We start from the raw sequence: 23373 nt of genomic DNA on the forward strand, positions 1-23373 counted from the left end.
GGAACAGGGGGAGCAGCGTGCTCCACTCCTGCTCTTCGCCACTCTCTGCAACCAGTGGCAGAGAGCAATGGCTCTTTCCAAGCAGTTTTGGCTCGTCCTGCTTCCCTCCACTCCCAGCTTTCCTGAGCAGCTAAATCAACAGCCTTGGGGAAAATGAAGGGGGAGAAGACATGAAACTCCCACAAAAATCCAGTTAGCACAGCTGGTGGATTTCATGCCTAGTCCTTTCCTTTCTGAAGAGGAGATAGAGAGAGGAGGGGGAAGGATGGGACTTATGAGGACTCTTGTCCAAGTCTTGAGTTCAAGTGTCACTTTCCATGTGATTTCAGGAATGTTCTCATTCCTCTTTTTCTGCTTAGCCATTAGAGTGCTTTCTTTTTCCTGGTGTATTGTGAATTTTTGGCACAAAGGGATGCTTGAAAAGCCTCCCTGTTTCCCTTCTCACAAAGAAAAGGAGACCAAAGTTCACTGTGGGGGTAAAGAGTGAGACTTCTCTGATAAAATTCCAGCTGTAGGTACTCAAAGCCAAGGAGAGATGTCCTTCTGTGGGAGTATCTTCTAGCCCAGGTGAGCTGCAAATTCACACATTGCCTGAGTTGGAAATTCTGTGCTAAGAATACGCGACTTCTCCTTGAGGACAAAATCTCTGAAGAGGTGGGGCTTATCTGAGCTTATCTGCTTCCCTGTGTTGCCTTTAGAGTGCTTTCCTGGGCTCCAGCAAGCTTGGGTTTTGCAGATTTGGATGTGAAGATGCTGCTTTTCTGTCTCTCCCTCTTTCTTGCTTCAGGTGTGTAGACAGTGCTGAGTATCCTAAAATTGAAAGTCCCCGAAGCAGGCCAAGGCACAAAACTTTTCAGCATTGCTTCTGTTTGTATCTCAGGAGTCCCTGAACTCCTGTCCAAAGCTGCAGATTGCTCTGAGCACTGTACAAACACAGAGACAGAGGAGGGTGGAGGGAGGCCTGTGAAAGCTCTGCTGAGCTGCAGGACCTGCAGACCTCTTGCTGCAGGGGAGATCCCCCTCCAGATGTGACTGTGCCAGTCCCAATGAGGTCAAAGCCTGAGGAGATGGGACAGCTGTGGAGTGAGGGAAGATAACACATGCCCAGGTCTGTGGTATGGACAGGGAGCCTGCAGAGCTCCAGCTCGCAGCACTTCTCACTGGATGTGGTGGAAAAGCTTCTCTCTGCTCGATGCAAGAAGCCCCTCAGTGGCTGAACACTGTATAAACAGCAGCAGCAGGCTCCCTCCCCCTTTCCATTGCTGTTTGTTAAACACACGCTCTCTGCCTTTCTCTCATTCAGGAGCGAAGACAGCATCCAGCTTGTGAGACGGGGCTGTCAGTCACCCTGCCCGAGGGGCTCTCCGGCTGCTCAGGGAGGGTTCCGGAGCTACTCCTGGCCATGAAACACTCTCCAGCAGCCCACATCCTCACCTGACTTCCTCTCTTCTCCGAGGACAGTTGCAGAAAAGTGCTTTTCACTCCTTTGCCACAGGTTGACTTCCAGAGAGTGGAGAGGACCAAGTGCTGTGTCCTGGCCAGCGATGAGGCAGTGACTGGAGGAGAGCGGCTCGGCTCCTGGAGGAGGAGGAAGCTCTGACCTTTGCAGGTGGGTCAGGGAGGGCTCATCTGAGCAGAAGGGCTGAGATAGGGCCAGGTCTTGTCCATGTCACATTGTTTAGGCAAAAAAGGTCCAAGCATCTTTGGGAAACTGGATTTGGGGGACTGGCAGCCCTGAGAACTGGAATAGAGAAAGCAAATGAGATACTGACAGGAGAGTTTTGAAAGGTCCCTGAGCAGAAGCAGGGAGTGTGGGAAGCAGGATGCTGAGTGAGAACAGTCAGGAGAGCAGGTTGCTCCAGGGTGCTGCAGAACCTGGGCACATCCAGCTCCAGAGGGGCAGGTGAGGGACTGAGAAATCCTGTTCTCTCCTGCAGTCTGCCTCCTCGTGGCTTGGTACAAACCTCCATCAGCTCCTCCGTGCTGGGACTGCACACGCTGTTGGCACTCGGCTGTCTGCCAGAGATCAGTGTCCTCAGAGAGGGAGATGCAAAGAGGGATATGGGATACAGGAGGAAAATCAGTGCTTGCTTTCTCTCAGCACCGATTGCATGTTAGTCCTTGATCAGAGAAATCCCCTTATAGTCCTGCTGCAGGTGCATTTCACCTACAGAGTTTTTGGTCTGTCCCAAAGCAGGATACTGCATTTTCTCCATTTGTTCTGTCAGTGAGTTGTTATTTCCCTCCGTTCCACTGTCTCACCTATCCCAGACTCCATGCATTCCAGGAGGTAACAGATTCCCCAGGTTAACCAGGATCCATCCACCATGCTGTCTCTTCCTTTCTGCAGCCCCAGCAACTGGTGTGTCTCTATTGCAGTGTCACCCATTGATCCCTATGTCCTAGCCAGCCTTGCTCTGCTCCCATGGCGCATCCCACAGGGCAGAGGGCCCTGCACTGCTCCCCCCTGCTTTCTGTAGGATAAATTCCCATGACAAAGCATGTATCTTTGCCAAACAGATCTCTTCTCACCACCTCCTTTTTCATCCTGTCCTGAGCTGGGTGATTACGGCATCCTCATTGCCTCATCCCCTTCAGAGTCTTCCGTGGCTCCAGCCTAGGCTGGGACACAAAAATATTTAGTGTGAGGAACCACAAGAACTCGCTGGTGTATCTCCTCATCCTTGCACTTTGTCTCCTGGTGTCAGGTCTGTGCTGGGGTTCCCCAGCAGCAGTTCTGGGTGGCAATCAGTGTCTGATGAGGTTTCTGCACCAGTGGCAGATAGATTACTTAAAAAGCTACAGCAAATGGTGCGCTGGTTAGAGGGTCTTCCCTTTTGCTGGAGTATCATAGCAAGGCAATCACCCCTTCACTGGAGACAGAAGGAGCTGGGATAATTTCTATCTGTTCTTTGGCTTCAGGAAATCATCCAGAGCTGCTGTTTGTCCTGAAACCTGCCCATTGCACAGAGAATACAAAATTTGTTCCCCTCCATCAGTCACATTTTGCATTTTCATGCAGTTCCTGAGATTTATGTTCAGGTTTTGCTGAGATGCAGAGTCCTCTCTGGTGGTGAATTCAAGAGGCTGGAGTTAGAAAACTTGGGCTCTGCCCAAGCCCTGCCATGGATGTGCTGTGTGGTCTCTGGCAGTCTGGTTAACCTCCATATCCCCATTTATTGTGTTGTCCTCCCTTAAATGCTGTGCTGTGGGGTGCAGGGACCCTGAATGCTGCTGCCTCTTGAGTGTTGGAAGGGAACATGAAGGTGGTAGAAGGTGGCTTGTCCCAGAGTGACCACCAGCTTCTCGTGATGAGGAATGGTCTCAGACCTCCCTGTCATGGACATCTGTCTGGATATGGGTCTGGGGATGAGATGAGTCAGTGCTCCTGACTGGGCTGCTGGAGCTTAAGGGATTTGGTGTAGTTGAGCTGCTTTGGAGGAAGGACGAGCATGGAATAAATCAGTGAGCCAAGCCATGGCAGTATCCATCAGCCTCAACCCTCACCCTCACACTGCTGTAGAAAGAGTTTGTCATTAACCGAAGAGCAGAGACTGGCCTAAGTCCTTTCACTCCCTCCTTTTGATGCCATGGACTCCAGTCTCAATGCTTGGACAAAAAGAGGAATTCTAATTAACAAGCTCTGTTTTCTCCAGCTCGTTGACCACCCATCCAGCCTTGCTTTCTGAACCCTGCCAGGCTTTACAGATGACTCTTCCAGCTCTGGATGTGGCTCTTCCAGGTCTGGCTGTGCCTCTTCCAGCCTGGCTGAATGCCTGGGGCTGCAGCAGGGACATGGAGGGAGCTGGGGTGCCTCAGGAAGCAGAGGTGGATGAGTCCCAGGGCACCTGGTCTGGGCCCTCTGCAGGAATGGAGCTGTCACTTTGGCCACTGTCCCAGTCACTGACAGCAGTGTGCTGAGTGAAGGGCTCCTCTGTGCTTCCCCACTTCCAAAGGCTGATCCCTGCTGGCACAGGGAACAGCTCTGTCTCCCTGGGAGCCATCCCTGGGTCCCAGCCCTGCCTCAGGCTGAGCCTCAGCTGGAGCAGAGGGTGAGGGTTAAGGTTATCTTGATACAGGCAGCACTCTGTTTCTGCATCCCTTCATGACAACTGAGCACAGAGGAAAGGACCTGGATAGTAATTCTGCCTCCTCCTGGCCTCTCCTGCTGCTTTCTTGTCCCAAAAACAGTTGAGTCTCAGCTCCAAGGATTTTTTTATCTAGTCTGGCAGGCCTGTTAGGCATGGGGCCTGACAGCAGCCTACACATATGTCAGTACTTCCATTACTTGCTGGAACAGACCTCAGTCCACTCCTAGCAGCATCCCAGTGACCTCCAGGCATTCCCTGGAGTGGGAGCATTTATTATAATCATTTTTGTCTCTTAATTAAAATGTCTTAATTTATTTGTAATAGTTACCCTTTGGAGAAAAAACAAAACAAACAAAATCAAATAGTGACTCCATTAAGGCCATTTTGTTAGGAAGCAAAGCAGCTCCAGCAGCCATGATGTTCCTGGCTCCTCTCAGATGGTGGATAGCTGCCAGTCTCCAGCAAAAGGAAACAGCCTGAGATGTGAGTGCAGGAACTGGCAGCCGGTTGGTGGATGAGATGGAGAAAAAGAGAAGGGAATGTCCACTGGCCTGGTGCCAGGAGTTGGTACTGAAGATAAGTGGAACAGGCAAGCCACAGAAAAGGAGATAACAAGTGATAAAGTAATGCTGGACAATCCAGAAGGTTTAAATCCCAGATGAGTGGCAAGCAGGGAAAGTACAGTCACTGAAAGTGTCCCTATCACTTGCTGTGTTTCCTTGGCTGACCTTGCTCTCCTGGCAGTGGGGTTTGCTCAGGGCCAGCTGCAGCACAGGTGTCTGCCAAAGGGGCTGTGGCTGTGCCACCTTCCCAGGGCCCTGCCTGTTCCCCTGCTCTGCTTTCCCCTGCACCCACTGTATGGCATGGCTCTGAGCTGCTCTCTGCTGTCTTAGAAGCTGGAGCTTCCTCTTGGTCTTTCCAAGGCTGGGGCAGGGGTGTTGAGGAGGTCTGAGATCACCCTTAAATAAACCCTGGCCCTAGCAGATCCACCCATTTTTTCCTTTGCTTCCTACCCTCCTAGCAGTAGCTACATGGCATCCACTGTCTCACAGGGTCCTGGCTTTGCAGCTGGCCCGGCAGACTCCTGGGAGCAGCTCCTGGGGGGAATCACAACCCTTGCCCTGAGGACGGATGACAGAACAAGCAGACGTTTTAGTTTAGGTTGAAATGCAATTGCAAAGCATTCTCCCTTCCCAAGGTCAGGCTGTTCTTAAAGCTTTGGCTTGCATGGGACTTGCAGGAAGCCCACCAGCACCCAGTCAGCACTGCTCACATATTTTCTGGGACAAACCCAGTTCCTTCCTCAAGGATCCTGAGAAGATACCCAGCAGCCTGCCTCTAATACACACTTCATTTAATCTCTTTGCCTCCCTCCCTTAGTGAAAGGGCATTTTACCCTCACAGGCCACGAGGACTGTCACCCTCTCTGCAGGTCAGAGAAAACACAATGTTTTGCTGACCTCTCTGCTTGGGCAGAGTGATGACTTTCACTCACTTTTGTTTAAGTCTGCAGTGGGAGTGGGGCCCCACTCACAGTGCTGGGAAGAGGGGATATAAGGGGCCATGTCCACCCCTCTCCACATAGCCCACAGCAATTCTGAGCCATGGAGGCTGAGCAGGGGCCACTAACAGAGCTGGCTTTTCTCCTGCTGTGTTTGCATTCAATGAACACCTTGCTGTGACAACGCTGCTGTTCCAGTGGCACCTAATGCCAGCCAGGGCTCCCAGGCTGCATCAGCTCTGGCCCCTTGGGCTCCTGCTCCCACAGCCATCCCACTCAGGCCCTCGAGCCCCAGGAGGCTGATGGATGCTGGGGCTCTGTCTCTCGGCCTGTCTGTGCCTGGATGCTCAGCAGCAGCTCTGTGGGAGGCTTGTTCACAGCTTCAGTGGTTTATGCCCTGCACATGCATGTCCCTGTAGGAGATCCTTCCTCTGTTAAGCCAGCGGATGCTTGGGTGTCACCAACACTGAGAGGACAGAGAGGTTCTTTTAGGGATCCTGGGCAGAATGAAGATGGCACTAAATCATGGTGGCAGTTAAAGCTTTGTTTCTTCATCAGGGTATTATGATTAATGTAGAACTGAATTTATGATTGAAACAGCACAGGATTTCTACAAGAAGAATCAACATAGTGCAATCTACAAATATAAAAAAATCAGAATTTATTAATAATTTATGATTTCTAATCACCTAAGTAATACAGAATTTATAATACAACTTATAATTTATAATCACCTGGACTGTCTTCAGATTGGGCCAAATCCTAAAACATGGTTTCTTGTATCATTGTAACAATCATAATCTAGACACAAAAATCCTATAAAGCTATATGAGCCACTCATTGAATCCTTGGAGAAAGCAGAGGATGTGGAGTGTCTCCTGGCCATAGGGTTCATGGGTCTCACTGTCCAGTAGCTCCTTACTTTGGACTTGTAACTGTGCTCTCTGTGCTGTCAAACCTCCCTCTTCTGTGATGGGGACACACCACCTGCCTGGCTGGGTGCCTGTGACCTTCAAAGCCACCAAGGCAGGCAACAATTGCCAGATGCCTGGGAACCCTGAGACTGGCAGGGGAAGGAAGAAGAAAACTGGTTTGTCTAGCTGCTTCACAGGACCTTGAGGGCCTGGTAGTGAGGGCCAGGGAATGACTATGCCACACATTTGATCACAGACAATGGCTCATGAAATGGCATTAGTTGTGCTACCCACATTACCGGGAGGAGAGCAGACAGTACTGGGTGGATTGGTGGTGGCATCACTAGCAGGAACAGTGGCAGAGACTTATACAGAGGCAGAGGGACACATATTTTCACCTGGAAAGGTAAGAAATAAGAAATAGAAAAAAACTGGTGCACAATCTGGAAATAAATAAACTGTTATAGGGAGGTGGAGAACACCTTGACTTTGTGAGTGCCTTGTTTCTCTCCTTTCCTAGTTCTTAAGGCGTTGGGGAATTTTTGTAGGCAAGTAAATCTCATCAAAGATGAGTGCAACCCATGCTCTCACTTCTGTTATGTCTGTGTTCCAGACCCCCTTCTCCTCCTTATGGAAAGTGTCAGGCCAGGCATGGGACCATTGGAGGGAGCCAACAGCACATTCACCATGGAGAAGATAGCATTAGATGAGAAGCTGCCACACGGCTGGCATGCCAAGGACTTTGTCACTCCTACGCAGGATCTCTCTGGGTCCCGCAGTGTCATGATGGACAGCACCAAGATCCTGGGGGTCCAGGTCATCCTGATTGCTGCCTACTCCCTCATCATTCTGCTGGGGTTCATTGGAAACTCCCTGGTCATCTACATCATAGTGAAGTACAAGACCATGAGGACTGTCACCAACTTCTTCATAGCTAACCTGGCCCTGGCAGACCTGATGGTGGACACACTCTGTCTGCCTTTCACCCTAGTGTACACCCTGCTGGACGAGTGGAAGTTTGGAGCTGTCCTTTGTCACCTGGTTCCTTATGCTCAAGCTCTGAGTGTCCATGTGTCCACTCTCACTCTGACTGTGATTGCCCTGGATCGGTACCGCTGTATTGTTTTCCACCTGGACAGCAGGATTTCCAAGAGGCTCAGTTTCACCATCATAGCTGTCATGTGGCTGGCAGCAGCTGTCCTGGCAGGACCTCTGGCCATCTTCAGGGAGTACCGATACGAGGAAATCCCATCCATTAACCTCAAAATGGCAGTTTGCTCAGAAAAATGGCCCTCTGCTAACAACAGAGATGCCACCATCTACAGTCTGTCCATGCTCCTCCTGCAGTATGTTCTTCCTCTTGCAATTATTTGTTATGCCTACACCAGGATCTGGTTCAAGCTGAAAAACCATGTCAGTCCCACTTCTAGGAATGAAAACCAGTGCCGGAGGAGGAAGACAACCAAAATGCTCGTGATGGTAGTTGTGGTATTCGCAGTCTGTTGGCTGCCCTTCCACATATTCCAGCTTGCCATCGATCTTGATCTGGTTCTTATCTTCCATGAGTACAAACTCCTGTACACTGTCTTCCATGTCGGGGCCATGTGCTCTACATTTGTCAACCCCCTGCTCTATGGATGGATGAACAAGAACTACAGGAATGGCTTCCTTATGTTCTTCCGTTGCCAGAACAAGCCCGAAAGCATCCACACTGAAGGCTCAGTTAGAGGGAGGTCTTACATCTTCAGGGCCAACACACTAAATGGGAGTTTCAAACAGACTCCTGGCGATGGAGCATTGCCCACAGAGGTTTAGGGATGGGACATCCACCTCCAAGATTGAGGCTGGCTGGGCCCAGAGACATTTTTGGGTGAATGCCTTTTTTTGACAGAACATTGTGCTGCCAATTATAGCTCCAGCAGCCATGTAGAAATATGAAATATCCCCTGTATCTCTTAAAACAATAAATCTGGTGCAATTTTGTCTGACCAAATAATTTAATTTTTCCTTTCGCTGTGTTCAAGTTATGCATGGAGACACAAGAAAAAAAATAACACAGAGAGAAGGCTTTCATTTAGCCAGAAAAATACACCCTTCTTGCTATTTCCATTTGCCAAAGTGGGTTGCTCAACCTTTTACCCCCTGACACATTGCACATTACAAATGTGGAGCTGATATTGTGTGTGATTGTTCATCTGTACATCTCCTACCCAGAAGCCTTAATGATTTGGCTAATGCCTCCAAGGGGAGGGAGACCTGCACTCTGTTCTGCAAACACCTGCTTGTTAGTGCCATCACTTCTCTGACCTGGGGACAGAGTGGGCTGGCACGGATTGCATCTGGGCAATCCATGATCTGTTGCCCAACATTTGCATAAATCTGCATTTGTAACCCACAGGATGTGGTCAAGTCCTCTGAAAGCCCAGGAGGTGGCAGTGGCACTACTTACCACAGTCTTCTTTACAAGTGCAGAAGCAGGGCTTTGGGAATGCCTCATTAGCCAAGGCTTGTGTGCCAGCACCCTGTAATTAGCAGGGAGGAGAGCAGGAAGGGAGGCAGATAGGCTCAGTTTCAGTCCTGTCAATCAGCTGCCCCAGATCTTTCCTTTCCTAAGGGATTGTCAAGGGCAAGCAGCTAAAGATGCGGTTCCTGCCATGCAATAACTTGACAAATGCCAACAGGACCAAAGAGGCAAAAAACTGCCAATTAAACCTTTCTCCAAGGCACTCAGAGTGTTTAAAGCTTTCTCCTTGCTGAGGCTGAAGGTAATATGGGTCTGTATATGGCTGCTTCATTTCAGAAGACAATTGTAACCTGCTTGCATGGTTTTCACAGATTTGGTGTCCTCTGGTAGAAGACATGGAGACTAAGGAAGATGTATTCTTTCAAACCAAACTGTGTTCTGCTGCTGAAGGCTTGTGTCAGCTGGGGAGTGTATTTTTAGCTCTGCCATCAAAGGAGTCTTGATTGCTACTGTGATCTTGGTGTCATCTCTAAAAGTCAGTGTTCATCAGATTGGAAAGTAACTCCCAGATGCAAGAAAGACACTCAATGGATCTCCTCATAAAAAATAAAATTAAAAGAAAAATTTTAATTTGTGGGTCTTCATGATGCACGGGTAAGAGGTAAGAGGACCTGCAGTACTGAGTACACCAGCCTGGATCAGGCTGCTGGGCTGTCACACCTGGGTCCTCAAGAGATCAATTGCCAAAGGGTTTATATGAAATTCTGCCTTCTCTCTAGCTTGACCTGCCTCCGGCCTTTGTTCTCCAGCTCATCTTCTAACTGCCACAGTAGATTTTCAGCTCTTTGTTTATTTCTGCTCTCTGATCCTCCACTCCATTTTCCTAAATAGGTATAAGAAAGTTGTTTCTGGTTCCTTCCCAAGAGGCATCAGTGCCAGGGAAGGGCTGCAGACCACACTTCACTTGGAAGCATGGGCATGTTGGTGCCTAATAACCTCCTGAGCACCCGACCCTGCAGATCACAACCTGGCCTTCTATCCAGGGAGATTCAGGTTCTACCAAGATCCTGCCAGGAAGTCACTGGTGTTCCAGTAAACAGGTCATCTGCTTCCTGACAGGCCAAGACATGATGGGAGAACCAAGACATAAGCTAACCTTTCTCATGTGAGTGCTGTGGAGTGGCAGTGGGAGTTTACTGTTTCATCCTGATGGAAGGGGGAGGATATTCTCCTCCACAACACTGGCACATTCTGTCCCTACTTAATGAGCTGGTCATTTCTACAACCCATCCTCCTGAGGAACTCTCCCCACCTTTCCATCAAGCTCCAAGATACAGGGAAATGTTTATACTTTAAAAGTTGCTCAAATGAGTGGAAAGAATTCAACTATTGCCAATAAACACTTCAGAAAGTGATTTAACGCTCAATAATATAAGTCAGAGTAAAATAACAAATTTAGCAGTGCAAACTTGGAAGCCAATCATGCTGCCAGGCAAGATGGATGAGGAGCTAAATTGCTCTTCTGGAGACCTTGCCAAAGGTTTTGTCCTGTGACACCACACAGAGTATCTAACTGCAGAGCAAGGCAGATAATGACATTATGAATGACTGTTTAATTTTGAGCCCAGACTTTTAAAGTAAATATGGATAAATAAATAAACAGATCCAAGTTCTTAAAAAATAAATACTGGCAGTGGCATGTACAGGGGAGAGGGATTTTTATGCTGGAGCAAACTGAGAAGGAGAAACTATTTACTTGAAAGGTACCAGCAAAGTTCTTGTTTGCTCTGTTTAATACACTTGTGCAGCTTCACTGATAGATTTGTGCCAGTGAGCTTGCTGTTTTTTCCTTGCCATTGGAAAAAGTTACAACCTTCCACACCCACTGCTGGCAAGGAAACCAGCTCTTAGTTGTGTATACTATGTGTATTCCTGTGGAAAACTGTGATGCCTCTATTGAGGGAAAGGGGCCTTAGTGTCCAGTACCAAACAGAACAGGAGAAGGTGGGGAGTAAGGAAGCAAAGCTGCTTAACAAAGGGTGGTCAGAGTAGATAAAAAGTATGTTTTGACTATTGTGACTGCATAGAAGACAAGAATTAATTTGTTTCCATGAAACAGAAATCTCGTGGAGATGAAGGTTCCCCAAATATTAACAACCTGCTAAAGATGGCCTTACTGCCATGATCAGCTCCATGAAACCAAAGATCAGCAGCTTTTTTAGCTTTTGAACTATTTAGAGCTCAGGACAGGGTATGACCCTGCTCTGTGTGTGTCAAGGGCATATCCTTTAGTAGTTACAGATAATCTTGGAGTCATCTTCCCACTGCCTGTTCCTTGCCAAAGGCCAATCCGTGACTACCTGGCCAGTGCCTCTCCTCTCTGCAGAGCTGCCCTGGTGTCACTGCCACGGGACAGAACAGCTCCTGTCACTGGCACAACAGCTGCCAGGGATGAGCTATTTCATTACAGAGCTGGAAACACCGTGACAGAAATGGAATGAACAAGTGTTTAATCAAAGCTTATCTGGAAGACAGTGCTGTACCTGGTGGCCAAACGAATTTCCTCTAGGGCTCTTCCTGATTCTGCTGACGTCCTTCTCAATATGCTGCTTCTCTGAACTGACCTGAGAATATTTCACAGATTTTAGGAGGGAGATTCTGAATTCCTTTAGAAGCATCCTATTTCTTATGCTAGGATGTTCCTTCTGGTCACATCATACAAATCTTGTATTATAAAATGTACCACTGCACAGTTCTTAATTGCCTAGAAAATTATCAACTTTGAATAGACACAACAGGTGGCAATGCCCGTAGCTATTCCATGCAACCATTCCTCACATGCCAGTCAAATCCAAGAACAGCTGAGATGTGACAACTTCTTAGTTTAAAACCAGCAGCATCAATAACTGTTGTTCCCTACAACAGGATGCTCTAAGAGTTCTTGAGAACCAGCCTCTTATCAAACTTCCAGCCTTGACAAAGCACATCAAAATTTGCAGAGCACATGCTGTCCTTTGGACACAGGAGCCTTTCTAAGCACTAGAAATTTTGCCTCTAAAACACTTATCTTATTCTGAAAATCCCTTCCCATTTAATTTACAAAGCATACACGTCTGTAAAAGGGTAAAGCACATACAGAGAGCAAAGGTTTGGGCTTTTTACTTTTCCTTGTCTTAAGGCAATATATTCAGCTGGCACTTCAATCAATGCAGGGTGAGCTGTGTCCTTTGGTCAGGGCTCTCTCAGAATCAAAAATGTGACATGCTCCTACATTTGTCTGGGCTTCATCCTGCTCCTAGAAAGGCAGATTCAGCCTCTCATGCCTCTCTGCCTTACAGTAATAGATGCCCTCTCCCATTCTCCGTGGAAGCCCAAGCAAACAATGTCAAATGGCACATGTTTTATTCAACATACCAACAAATGTATCAGCAGAAACACTGCTCTGAGCTTTGCACAGAGGCTCTATAGGGAAATACACACTAGTCCAAGAAAGAGACCTTTCCTCTAATATGCTAATATGTCGGAGGAGCTGGAGCCAGTTCTGTTCTGCTGAAGGAAGTCTCAGACAGTTCAGCCTTTCCCTTGATATCAGGTGTTAATCTTATCATTCTTACAGCTAACACTGTCCAAAACCAAATTAGCCTTTGGGCAGAAGCTGGGGAGTTGGCACAGTCTTCTCATGCCTTTGTCTTTCAGTTGTGTTATTGTGTGATTCCACCAGGGTCTCTGAATATGCTGGGTTTTAAATAAGGCCCCATAATCAGCTACTCCAGTGAAAATCAGGAATTACTGCAACAATCTGGGGAAAAAAAGAAAAGATTCTGGGTTCATATGGGTAAGCAACATTTTATCACTTGCATTTGAAAAAAAACAGAGCTTTGTTTTCCTTTCAGTTTTCCCTTATCTAGCTTGGGATTCTTCAAATGCCAAAAATAATATTGCATATTACTGCCAGAACATTTATCTTCATTTTGAGCTCATTTCAGAGACAGGACTTGCTCAGGAGAGCCTAGGAAGGGACAAAGGCTATGGTTTTAAAGCTCATCCTTATCTTTAGTCTCAGTGTTTTTTAAGTTAAAAGACAAATCAGAAAAAGACAAAGTCACTCACATCAGGGGAGGTACCAATTTATCTTCAGACAACACAACTTCTATTTAATTTTCCATCCAGACACCCCATCACCCATTGCCATAGTGTTGTACATACACAGGGCTAGATGAGGTTGGGGGAGGAAAGCATTTTTCTGCTGCTAATAGCAATCCTTTAGTGTCACTCATGATTTATAGCCAGCAAAAAAATGCTTTTTCTGCTCTATGTTTTGTTCACTGTAATGAGTTCAGAAGGAACAGTGCAGATGCCTCATGGAGCTCACAGGAGGAAATCTTCATTAGTCCAGTCCGCTCCAGTGTGGTAGCAAGGACTGGGAACATTAGAGGAGAAACCCTCTTGTTTATAACTAGCTTATTGTAGTGCACAGACATGGAGTTGTCACTGTCGCTCTGCTAATGTGTCACAAACTTTCAGACACTGCTCATCTTCAAGATTCACAAGCAGCTCAGCCATACAGTGCTTCTTGCTGGTGTGTGGAAGGAAGAAGGAAATTAGGGGACAGAAAAAGATTTCAAGATATTCAGGAGAAGATGAACCCTTGGATGAAATCTGGAGGTTATATGGTTCTTTATGTAACCTGGGCTAGATTGTTGGCTCTATTGGGAGCAGGTTCAAAGGGGAATGAACTCTGTCATGGTGCAGGAAGAGCAGAGCCTCTATCAAATTAGAGACAAGTAAGAAATAACAGCAAACCTGGATCCATCATGTCCAGTACTCTGTTGCAGATTGAGGCAATAAAAGATGCTATTTAGGGAAAGCACACTTGCTTGGCCACTTAAGTGGTCCATTCCCCTCATTGCCCTAACAACAGCCACAATTGTTGTATCAGCTACGTTAAAGTGGACATCCCTGCCTAGGGTATTTAGTGTCTAGACTTTTTGCTTGTGATTTTGTCTAATTGCTGCCTGACTCTGACAGTTCTGTCTGCTTCCCAGGGCAGCCAGTTCCAGAAGTTCACTTGCACAGTGTGATTAAGTACTTCCTCTTATCTGTTAAAACCAACCTCCTATTAGATTCAGCATATGCCTGCTGGTTCCAGGACTTCCTGAACAGCAGCTGAACCAGAGCTTACCTAGGGCCTTCTTCCTTTTAAAAATCTTGGTGCTGTCCTCATTTTTTCAGCATTCTTCTCTCCTGGTTCAATTCACATCTCCTAAGACAGTTTCTTCATCCCTCATCATCTTGTGGACCTCCTTTAGTTCCACAAATACTACAATGAGCTGAACTTTGCTCCCAGTTCCTGTGAAGGAGGGGGATCCATCAGTTTTGTTCTGAACTTGCTTGGGATCGATCATATGAGTGCTTTTCAGTAGGTGAGGAGGAAGGATACCTCTTGAATAGAACGTCAGGCTGCCTCTCCCTGGCTGCAGTGTTGCTGTATTCTTAATGAAATCTCATTACACTGGTCACTGAGTCAGTTCAGTGAATCGTGAATGCATCCCCAGTTTTGTTTTCGAAGATGAGAGACACCCTGAACTCTCTATCCAATAGATTTATCCAGGGGAAAGACTGGAGTCTAAATGATCTGATAGTGAACAAGTGTCATAGATAACAGCTTCATCTGTCCATTCAATGAAACTGAGAAATTAGGAATTATGCATTTCAGGAAAAGAGTGATGAGGTTTTGTTACTTGGCAACTGTAGCTCCCACATATTTTGGAAAAAATCAAGAACATCCTGTACCTCAGAGAAATCAACCAACTTAGGTGAGGAGGAAGGCAGCTGGCAGCAGATCTCCAAAACTTTGAGCTGGAAAGATCTCGTGGGGCTTGTGGAAGCAAAAATTGCTTTATGTCTTCATGCTCCTCAGCTTGTCTCCTCCACGTGACTGTCTGCATTAGTTTCTGGGCTCTTCATGGTGAAATAATCCATTGTTCTGCCATTTCTGTCTTGCAGAGGCATTTCACAGCCATCTGAATGGGCTCTAATCCACCTGCCAGCTGCAATCAGCACACAGCATGGCTGCACTCCTGTCAGCCAAGATTTGAGCGCCAGAAACAAAAACCTTCAAAACAGGAATCAGCAAGAGATCTGCATGTGAAAACTGGGGAGGGAGCAACCAAACCTGAGGGCTGGTGAGTGTACACACAGGGATAGTAAACCCAGGCAACAAGGTCAGAGTAAAGTTTGATTTGCCCTCTGTAGTGGCAGTTGACTTCAGACAAGAATTCAGACGTGTTTATTAGATTAATAATTTAGGGCTTCAGTTGCTGGGAGCCAATCTCCAAGGTTGAGCTCAGCAGATGGCTGTGTTGCTGGGCACCAGATAATGCATTTATGCAGTGGTTCAGCATTTTTGGTCCAGTTTTGTTACTGACAACTTTGCTGTGTGAAATCCCATTTCTCTTTCCTAGCTTGCATATAAGAACCCAGTGGTTTCAAAGAGCAGATCTTAAGTCTCCAAGACAACCCTGCAGTAACCAATTAAGTAAAAGTAAGATAACAAAACTACCATAGCAAGAGCTGATTGAAACGGTCTGTTGCCTAAAGGAATGAGATTGTTGCAGTGGCAAAGACGTCTTATTGCAGTCCTTGTAAGGTCTGCCTGGCACTGCAGTCTGTTCTGTGAAATTCCAGTTGGCTTCAAGTAAAACCAATGACAGTTGGGTTGTTAATACCCAGTAGTTATTTGGAATCCTGTTTTTTCTAATTACATCATTAAAAGGACATGAGCTAATCTCACTGCAACCAAAGCAGCTGGAACAGCCTGGCAAGAGCCTGTGTCTGAGACACAGATATCAAAGCACTGCTCACAGGTGTCCCAGAGAGTGGGGAGAGATTCTGGAGTATTTTCATAATGTACATAGTATAACAAAAGATCACAGGAAATAAATCTGAGGGAGATGGAACTTCTTTTGCTAAACCATTCCTGCTCACAGGGTGTCTCACCTCTTCTAGGGCTCCTGTGATGGTGGTTTCATCTGCTCCCCACACAGTCTAATGTGAGTCCTTCTTAATTCTAACCAGTAAATCTCCCTTTTGCAACCTATCACTTCTTGTCTCCTGGCAGACACAGTTTATTACCTTCTATACTGCACTTTTACCTATTTAAAGGGTATTATCATGTATCTTTTCCACTTCCCCCAGACTAAATCAAGAATTTTTTTTCTGTACCTCCTTGCAGGGTTCATTTGCTGTACCTCTGGTTGCTCTTACCATTGTCCTCTGGACTCTCTGTGATCAACAACCAGAAGTCATGGCCAGGGGCCAGGCATTGTGCTGCCACAATGAGCACAGAGCAGGTGATGTGCAAGTACTACGTGCAGAGAGAGTGTTGGGAGGCAAACAAGTTTCTGCTCTCACATAATTTGCCTACAAGCAAATCCTCCACCATCTTCAAGTACTACCAGAAGGGAAAGTGTGCCTACAGTGCTTGGTACAGGTGTTATCAGATGAGGGTCACAGCCCCAGGTGAGCCACAGCCACCGTGCCATCCCTGACAGTCCCCCACTGCCCGAGTGTGGTCCCACCACCACATGGAGCACAGAGTAAGAGGAGGCTCAGGGACAGAAATCTGTGTGGCTTGAGTGAAGAGCAGCAGAAGTCCAATGCCCTCAGAGTTGTGCTGTGCTGCAGCAACCAAAATATTAATCTGGAAGTGAAGTCCCATTACCACTTGGAAGCAATTTGCAGTGGACTGAGAACTCCTGTGGTGACAGGGAGCAGCTGTGTCCATACATGGTGGAGGGAATGTGGCACTTGGGAGAGTGCTGCCTGTACCTCCACAAGATCATGGGTGACATATGTGGGTGGCAAGTGCTTCACTCTTTCAACCAAGAACAGAGGAAGGCTCACAAGATTATGTGCATGGCAACATTTGAGCTTGATATGGAGAAGGCCTTTGCTTTCCAGGCCAGTCAGGTCAAGGTGTGCAGCATCTGTGTGGAAGTGCTGTGTGAGAAACCACCAGCCTCTGAGAGGAGGTTTGGCATTCTTTCCAATTGCAACCACACATACTTCTTGTCCTGCATCTGGCAGTGGAGATGTGCCAAGTAGTTCAAGAAATCCATCATTAAGTCCTGTCCAGAGTGCTGAGTAATATTCAAGTTTGTCATTCCCAGTGTGTAGTGGGTAGAAAAGCAGAAAAAAAATGAGCTGATTAAGGAGTTTAAGCAGAGTGGGGGAAAAGCCCTGCAAGTACTTTGAAAAAGGGAAAGGAATGCGCCAGTTTGGATGAAAGTGTTTTTGGAAGGAAGTTTTGCAGGGAACAAAAGGGCAGAAGGAGATAACAAGGTCCGACAAATATGTTAGGTTCTCTGAGCAATTGCTCTGTATGCTGGAATGCACAATTGGGAACTACTCTTCTCCAAACACAGTGACTGCCTCTACACTATGGCAGGAGACCAGGCTCTTTGTTTCACTGTCAGCTGAGCTATTTCCATGTTCTGACTCATCCACGCCTGTTTCTACACCAGTGAAAGCAGCAGAATTTGCGGCATTGTTCAAGCCCTCACAGGTGAAAACAATTATGAAGCAAAAGTTTCCCTACTAGTTGCACCAGTCATACTGAGTTTTTCACTTTTCCACTTGGGGATGTTGCCTCATGTGTGCAGCTCTGGGTATGTTCACAGCATGACCATGGTTCTCTAGGACAGAGGGACACAAGTGACAGGAGGCCACAGTGATTATGTCTAAACCTGCCTTTCCTGGGGAACCTGGTACCTCACAAATTGTCTCTGAGTCAACCTCAGGACTATTTTTTGTGCTGCCTTCACCTTCCTTCACTCCCTCTCCATGCTGTGAGTGCAGCAGTCACCTCCTCCTCACTGTCCTGTGTAGCTCCTGTTCAGGCACCTTTAATTGCTACTTTTTCCACCTTCCCTTGAAGAACAGCATTTACATTGTATTTCCTTGTGGATAGAAAGTATAATTCTTTTCAGTTCATTCTCTTTTCCAGTTTTAAATCCCTGATGAGTTATCTTAGACTGCTGAGCCTTGCTTTCTTCTATGACACAGGACAAGTGCAGCACCCAGAGGCTTGTAAATCCTGTCATCTGTGCTGCTGCAGCAAAAAGCATTGTCTTTGAACACATCTTACAACGATTGTGTTGCCATCAGCTGCGGATCTAGGAGGCAGATCTTATTGAAAAGTGCTGCTAAATACTCAGAGAAAAGTAAATTTTGAATTCTCAGGGGTAAATATTTATTCTGGAAACTCAAAAAAGTAGTGATTTGTGAATCAAGGTGTGGGAGGGTTTTTAGTGGTGACAGTGCCTGGAATTTTTCAGCAGCTTTTTTTTCTCTTGTTGGGACTTCTCATTAACAAGCACTAATGGTCATGGCAGCAGCTCCATGGGTGTCCTGTCAAACAGAAGAGCTGGGGCAGAAACTCTTTGTGCCCTCATTACTCTTTTGTCTCTTCAAGTTCTGTTTCAAGTCAAGGATTCCCCTTGCATTTTTATGGGGCCATTCCACAGATGAATGAGCAGCTGCTTTCTGATTCTCAGAACATATTTCCCCTTTTTCACAGTTCTCATCAGGTCTGGTCACACTCCCACATATTCTGATATTTCTGTTACCCTGCATCATCTTAGGAGAAATAAATTAATAAACTCCCTTGCATGCACACCTTTCCCTGTGTCCACTTAAAAAACAGTCCTGTGGCAAAAATTCTTCAGTTCTGCTTTCAGATAACTGATGATCTATGAAAGCAAGTTACATATGAAGTTCCTAAACAGAATTTAATATAACATTGTTGCAGTGACTGTAACGCAGTGCAGATTTGATGTTTTCAATCCAGAGTTACAAGGGCATGCACTCTTACCAGCCTATTTGATTATAAAATCCCTATCTCTGTTGTACTGTAGGCATTGGGGTAGCTCAGTTTGCTGGTTAATAAATTCTCTTGGATGTCTATAGCCCTTTTATAACATCTAGGACTTCTTGAGTTTTATGGTTACCACAATGCTATATAGAGCTCATTCCTTCTATTTACAGGTCATTGTGCTAAAAAATATGAGATAGATGCCTTTGGGCATTAATTAACAGGTGCATCCCTACAGTATGACAAGGAAATTATTTTGGCTGGGACTTTCCAACAGTATATTATCAGAGGGGATTGTATGAACAAGTCTGCTTGTTGGAAGGAAGCATGGGTATGGGAGTTCATTTCTGGCTGTCATCCTATTTCAAAGTCTGCAAAACCTCTGTAAGACAGTGGATCTCTGAAGGTTGGAGGCAGCTTGCCTGTGTCTCTCTGTGCAAACTGTTCTACTGAATGTCTGTTCAGGGACCCTCCAGAGTGATGAATATGTCAAGTCACTCAAAGGTATTACATGAAAAGAGACCCTGGCACCAAGCTCTGCTTGCCAGAGACTTGCAGACATTTAGAAATGCTGTCATGCAAGCCAAGATACAACTCCAAGTTCTTTAAATTCCTGCAATGATCATACAACTGCTGAATGTGATAAGGAAAAGATTTCAGTTCAAAATGGGCTAGGGAACAGGGAGGGGAGAGGAGAGAGACAGTAGAGAGATACCAGATAGGAGGTGCAGATGTTAAAGCTTTGATGTTCTCTCCTTCAGCAGAAAGAGTGGAGCCGAGATTAGCAGCACTGTGCTGAGTAATGGCATTATCTTGTTCAAAACACCAGAAGATGCAATTGTGAATGTCACTGTGGGAGAGTACTTGATCATCCACTCAGTTTGCTCTGTTTGAAACCAGATTAATATCTGAGACCAGGATTGCACCTTTTATACTTGACAGTTGGAGCTGGTTTTTGTTTTCAAGCAAAATGTCTCTTTGCTGGAGTGGCATTCCAGTACTTGTCCCAGGGCAGTAGTGTGGTGTAAGCCAGCAGCTTCTACTGAAGAAGAATTTCTCTCCTGGCTGTGCTTTGACTGTACTGTTCTGGTGCAACACTGTCAGCATCCCAGACATACATCAGACATGACACTGGACAGCACACCTGAGCCTTCATTTTTTTCATGAACAAGGCATAGCAGAATGAACAAGACTCTGGAGAGATTCAGAGGTGTTCTGTATATCCCAGAAAAGCTCTAGTGGTATATGAGCTCTTTCCAATGTAGCACTAAATGATTCACATCTCTCCTGTTGCTCATTGCATCTCCAGGGGAAGATGTGAGTGCAAGGAGTGGCTTGTTCTGGTGGCTATCTCTAAAAAATATGTATTTAATTATCTTGTAGGAGGCAAGATTGAAAAAGCAGTCTCACTGCTCTGGGGCCAGAAGTCAGTGGAATTTATAAAGGATCTCAGGTCCTGGGATCCTGCTCATTTTGCATTCTGAGATCAGCTTTGAGAAGACTCTGCTGTTTCCTACCCAGTAAAGCTCTTCCATTATTGTGGCAACCAGCTGTGCTGTGCCAGGAGAGAAGCTGTTGGCTCTTGCTTTCACCCCTGGCACTCTGCTGCCCTTTGCTGCCACAGTGAGAAGTGTGTCAGCCTTTTGAGGAAGCTTTTATTGGGCAGGGGTGAGGACCAGCACTGCTGGGAGACGGCTTCCTGAGAACCTTATCCTGTTCTCCCAGAGGTCCTTGCTGCTGCAGCTACACAGTGACCAAATCCCTGTCTGTGCCAGGTAATGTACAGCTGTGTGATGTGTGGGCCTCCTGTCTGTACTGCAGGGCAGAGAGAGACTTCAGATAGTGTCAGCCAGATGTCTTGGAGATTTCCTTTCCTTGTTGGCTCTACATTCCTGAGAAAAAAATTAAGTTGTGGCGCCCACACTATAAGGTGGTCACCCTGTGGTCCTGCTGTTTTGGTGACAGCTGTGGGGCATCTGTGTTGGAAGATGGAGTTTCACAGTGACAGGAATAGACGTTTATCTCAATCCAGTTCACTGCTCTTGGGCTAAAAATATTTTAGGGCACCCCAAAAATCATGCCTGACTGTTATGAATTTTCAGGGATGTTGAACAGTGAGTGACTCTACTGGGTTTGGGAGATATCCATCTTCAGGTATTCTTTTTAATCTCTTTATATCTCTGTTTTTTAATCATTCAGGTGGGAAGTGAACAGCAGCATTTACCTGCCTCCCATCACATATTTGCATATACTGTTGTTGAGGAGGCTTCACTGCTGCTGCTGGCAAAGTCTCAGAGCTGCACCTTCAAGTGCCAGAGCTTTGGGTAGCTTTTCCTTCACAAATCACATAGATCAAGTCAGGCTTGTCATAGCGAGCAGGATCAACACAAAGAACACTCTAATTCCACCTGGTTATGCCTTCATAAGGGGCAGCTCCTTATTAATGAATGGATTTCCCATTCAGTGAAACCCATTTCTGTACTTGACAAGTTGTAAAGGGATCTGAGCAAACACACTGCATTGGGAGCAACAAAAAACACCCAACATGGATCAAAAGCATCAACATGCTCGTAAAAGGAAGGAGGATTTATCCTGATTCATTTCAGGAAGATGTCATGAGTGTGCCACAGACAGACCATGCTCAGGGCTCCAAAGGGGTTTGTACAAGAAAATAGAGAACACAACTTACAAACTGTGGGAGAAAATTCAGAATCTCTTTCTTGAGGCAAGACCATTTTTCTGGTTCGCTGGGGAGAGCTCCAGCTTAATCAGGGATAATGACATGATATCCCTGATGTTCCTGAGGAAAGAAATGAGTAGGACTGAAATGTTTACTTCAAGAAAATATATTTTGGATCCGATGAAGAGTTAGACTTCATCAAGACTTTGCCTTCAATAGCCACCAGCACTGTATTCAATCCTCTCTAATACACTCTTAGGGTGGCACAGGGTGTTTAGAACTTGTCCTGGTTTTTAGACAGTAATGAGTTTATTCTTTAGATGGGAAGTTGTTCAGCTCCTGTGGCTTTTTATCTTGACACAGTTTTTTAGATGGGTGCATTATTCATGGGAAGTTTTAGTGGGCTTTGGATACTTGCAGATATCCTATACTGCTCTGTGATCAACTGGCAGTAAAGCTGGAGGTATTTCTTCCTCTGAGCTTTGAATGGTTATGTTTCCAATTCACTTTCCAAATCTGAACGAAATTAGAATTTCCAATTTCAAAAGCTCTCCCCTTTCCTTTATCAGCAATAAAGAAGAAATGGGAACGCTTGCCTGGCCTGTTCTGCACTGTTCATTATTTTACACAAATGTATCACTAGGTTTCTCTTCTTCATAAAGTCTCTACAGACAGGCTTTTAAACTGTGCTTCTTCTGATAGCTTTCATTATTTTCAACACCTAACATATAATACTTTTATGTCTCATTTAGTGGAAAACTGTAAAGATCAAATTTCCGTTTAAAATATGAAGCCTTGCTAACAGTTTTTTTGAAACAACTAAAATAGAGAAGTCATATGAATCATTGCTTCTCTTCTATTACTTAGGAAAAAAATAAATTTCTAGAAAATGTTTTCTGTAGCCTTTTTGAAAGAAAAATATCTCACTGACTGTAAAATATGTGCTTGTTTGCCTGCTGAGGACAAGATTGGTTGGATGGTGACTCAGGAGCCAAAGCAATTTCAAAGAAGAGAGGTGGGTTCTGTTTTATAAACAAAGAAATCCCAAGTGCTGTGTGTGGCTAGAACTGTCTCATAAAGAAATTGAAATGTTTATGATCCTAGAAGATTAAATGAGAGATTGGTGCAATAACTCTATTGGTTTAATGTATGCTTTGTTTTGGATAACACAATAAGAGATCTTTTGTTGTCTAAATTGAATGTAACACTTTCAGTCCCTCTTCTTGTTGATTTTGTGCTGTAATTCAGTAACAGCCCAAGTTTTGTTTTGTTACACCCAGCCCCCAAAACCTGTGCATATAACCAGAAACACTGAAAATGTTAACATTTCTGAGATCCTTAATGTTTATTCTTCCAAAGAGCTCCCAAACAGACCAGAATTCACCAGAAATACAACAAATCCCTTTGTTGCTTTTCCACTGGTGCCATTTCAAAAATAGTAACATTTTTATTGCAGCACTTCTGAGGGAAAGGGGCTCTTTTACCCTTCAACAGTCAGATGCTCCTTTTGTGTCTCCAGTCCTTTGGCTGCTGCTCTCACACCGTGCAGTTACTGTCAGCACCAAGCCCATGGATGGCACGATGACATGGGAGCTGTAGCAGATGTGTGCATAGAAAGAGGGACAGGTTCAGCGTGGTTTTACTCTCAGAGGAAAGAAAGTGCCCGGAGTCACCCAGTGCAGTGTCAGAGTAAATCTCAGGAAGTTTAAAGTAGCTTGGAAGGATTCATGGAAACTGTCCCTGGTGACTACAGCTGACAGCAGCTCCCCCTGGCTACTCCTAAATCCCCTACCACTCCCCCTTGGCCACAGCAGGTCCCATGGGGGTTTAAGCTCTGCAACTCCACGGG

At 45.9% G+C, this 23373-nt stretch overlaps 1 protein-coding gene and 1 pseudogene across 3 annotated transcripts; both read left to right on the forward strand.

Moving 5' to 3' along the window:
- The first annotated feature begins 1258 nt into the window (after nucleotides 1-1258).
- On the forward strand, nucleotides 1259-15107 carry LOC110482733 (neuropeptide Y receptor type 2). Of its 3 annotated transcripts, none has more exons than XM_021552192.4 (2): nucleotides 1259-1609; nucleotides 7120-8487. In XM_021552192.4, exon 2 carries the CDS (start codon nucleotides 7137-7139, stop codon nucleotides 8319-8321), a length of 1185 nt encoding a protein of 394 aa, XP_021407867.3. In that variant the 5' UTR covers nucleotides 1259-1609; nucleotides 7120-7136; the 3' UTR covers nucleotides 8322-8487. The 3 variants fall into 3 exon arrangements, 2 of the variants coding, with proteins under 2 accessions (XP_021407867.3, XP_085447524.1); XR_014958317.1 differs by lacking the exon at nucleotides 7120-8487 and adding an exon at nucleotides 14977-15107 and having other exon boundaries at nucleotides 1471-1609; XM_085591398.1 differs by lacking the exon at nucleotides 1259-1609 and having other exon boundaries at nucleotides 7011-8487.
- Nucleotides 15108-16168: 1061 nt separating this feature from the next.
- LOC110482727 (E3 ubiquitin-protein ligase makorin-2 pseudogene) lies at nucleotides 16169-17390 on the forward strand (annotated as a pseudogene).
- Nucleotides 17391-23373: the final 5983 nt, after the last annotated feature.

Source organism: Lonchura striata, chromosome 13, assembly GCF_050655825.1.
Source record: "Lonchura striata isolate lonStrDom1 chromosome 13, ASM5065582v1, whole genome shotgun sequence".
NCBI classification, from domain to species: domain Eukaryota; kingdom Metazoa; phylum Chordata; class Aves; order Passeriformes; family Estrildidae; genus Lonchura; species Lonchura striata.